The sequence below is a fragment of the Pseudorca crassidens genome, chromosome 11 (genome assembly GCF_039906515.1).
Source record: "Pseudorca crassidens isolate mPseCra1 chromosome 11, mPseCra1.hap1, whole genome shotgun sequence".
Taxonomy (NCBI): domain Eukaryota; kingdom Metazoa; phylum Chordata; class Mammalia; order Artiodactyla; family Delphinidae; genus Pseudorca; species Pseudorca crassidens.
Window position 1 is genome coordinate 28189804 of NC_090306.1, and position 1698 is coordinate 28191501.

General features: G+C 36.8%; 1 protein-coding gene across 1 annotated transcript; it reads right to left on the reverse strand.

Annotated features, from left to right (window-relative positions):
* Positions 1-296: 296 nt before the first annotated feature.
* Positions 297-695, reverse strand: LOC137202881 (putative CENPB DNA-binding domain-containing protein 1). Its single transcript, XM_067698684.1, has one exon. The coding sequence runs from the start codon at positions 693-695 to the stop codon at positions 297-299; it is 399 nt and encodes a 132-aa protein (XP_067554785.1).
* Positions 696-1698: the final 1003 nt, after the last annotated feature.

The following is a 1698-nucleotide window of genomic DNA, read 5'->3' on the forward strand; positions in this document are numbered from 1 at the left end:
AAGGGCTCTTGGGTTCTCTGAATGAAAAACTAAGAGAAGATTCAGCTTCATATCACCAGATGCATTGCCACCAAACAACAGAGTTAGCCTATCCTTTGCTGCTTTATAGCCTGGCATCAACGTTTCCTCCTTACTGATGTAACTTCGGTCTGGCATCCTTTTCCTGTACAGTCCTGTCTCACCCACATTAAAAAACCTTGTTGGGTAATACGTACCTTCATCAATAATTTCTCGAAGGGTTTCAGGAAATTCCCAGGCAGCTACCATATCTGCACTTGCTGCCTCACCACTTACTATTACATTGTGAAGGTTGGCTCTACCTTGAACCGATGAAACCAGCCATGGCTGGCATTAAAAGATGTACCCTCTGATTCTTCACCATGTTTCTTCTTCAAGTCTTCATAAAGCCTTTTAACTTTCTCTTGAATCAGCATTATGCTGAGGGGGACTTGATGCTGATGCTGATCCTGCATCCACACACTGAGAAGTTTCTCCATTTCCTCCATCACTTTTCCACACTTCTTCGATATTATTGTCAACATCACTTGCACAGCAGACTTCACATGTTCCATGATCTTGTCCTTATTATTTAGAATCATGCTGATGGTTGAACTATTTATGTTATAAGAATGAGCAACGTCTACTGTGTGTTCACCTCGCTCCACTCTTTCAATTATTTTCATTTTTGGTTCCATTGTTATTGCTTGGCACTTCTCAGCAGTACCAGCTACATCACTGCTGCTTTTACACCTGTTCTGGACATCCTAGGCTTGAAATAAAGATACTGTACTAATGTACTCTATATAGTACTCTACAGTAAAGTACACAAAAGCACAACCACTTGTAGAGGATGCACACACATGACAATGTATGCCAGACACGTGAACTAACTTACATAATTGAGCATACGAATGCATGTTCCTAGATTTGAAAGTTAATAACTTGAAGATTCGAAAGCAAGGGACTTACTGTAATAACTTATAGCAATTCCAACTCAAGATGTCTAAAGGAAGATTTACCAGCATGATAAAAATCCTAATTCCTTGAGCATTTACTACATTATTGAGTAAGTGTAATGTAAGACTAACTTAATTCTTACACAACACATGAGGTGGGTATTATTAGCTGCAATTTCTGAAAGGCACTGAAATTTAGCAAGGTTGATAATATAACTTGCCTTACTGTGTGAAGTTTGTAAGTTGTGAAGCCAGCTATCAAACCAAGCTTATATCTTTGAATCTCATTCTCTTAAAGGAATGCATTACATTTTCTTGAAAACCACTTACTCAAAGTAATTTTTGTAAGCCACAGTTATTACTCCCCATTGATTGTAGAATACAGTCCAAAATGTCTTAGCATTACATATAAAACATTTTTTTTAACTCTCTGGCCTACTGTATCATAACCACACCCCTTTAACAATTTTATATCAGCCATACTAAACAATGTATATTTTCATACTAGCCCTGAGTTTTTCTCATTTAATCACTCTTTCTGCTATACTCCTTGTCTTATCTAGCTAATTCTCACCTGTATGTCAGATTTCACCTTAGAAATCACACTTATTTAAAAATATGAAGATATTAAAAAAAAGAGTTGTAAAAATTTCGGGAAAATCAACATTGTGAAATCACTGAATTCAGTCAACAATATAAATAACATCTGGGGGGTGGGGAAGAATGAGCAGAATACTACTTT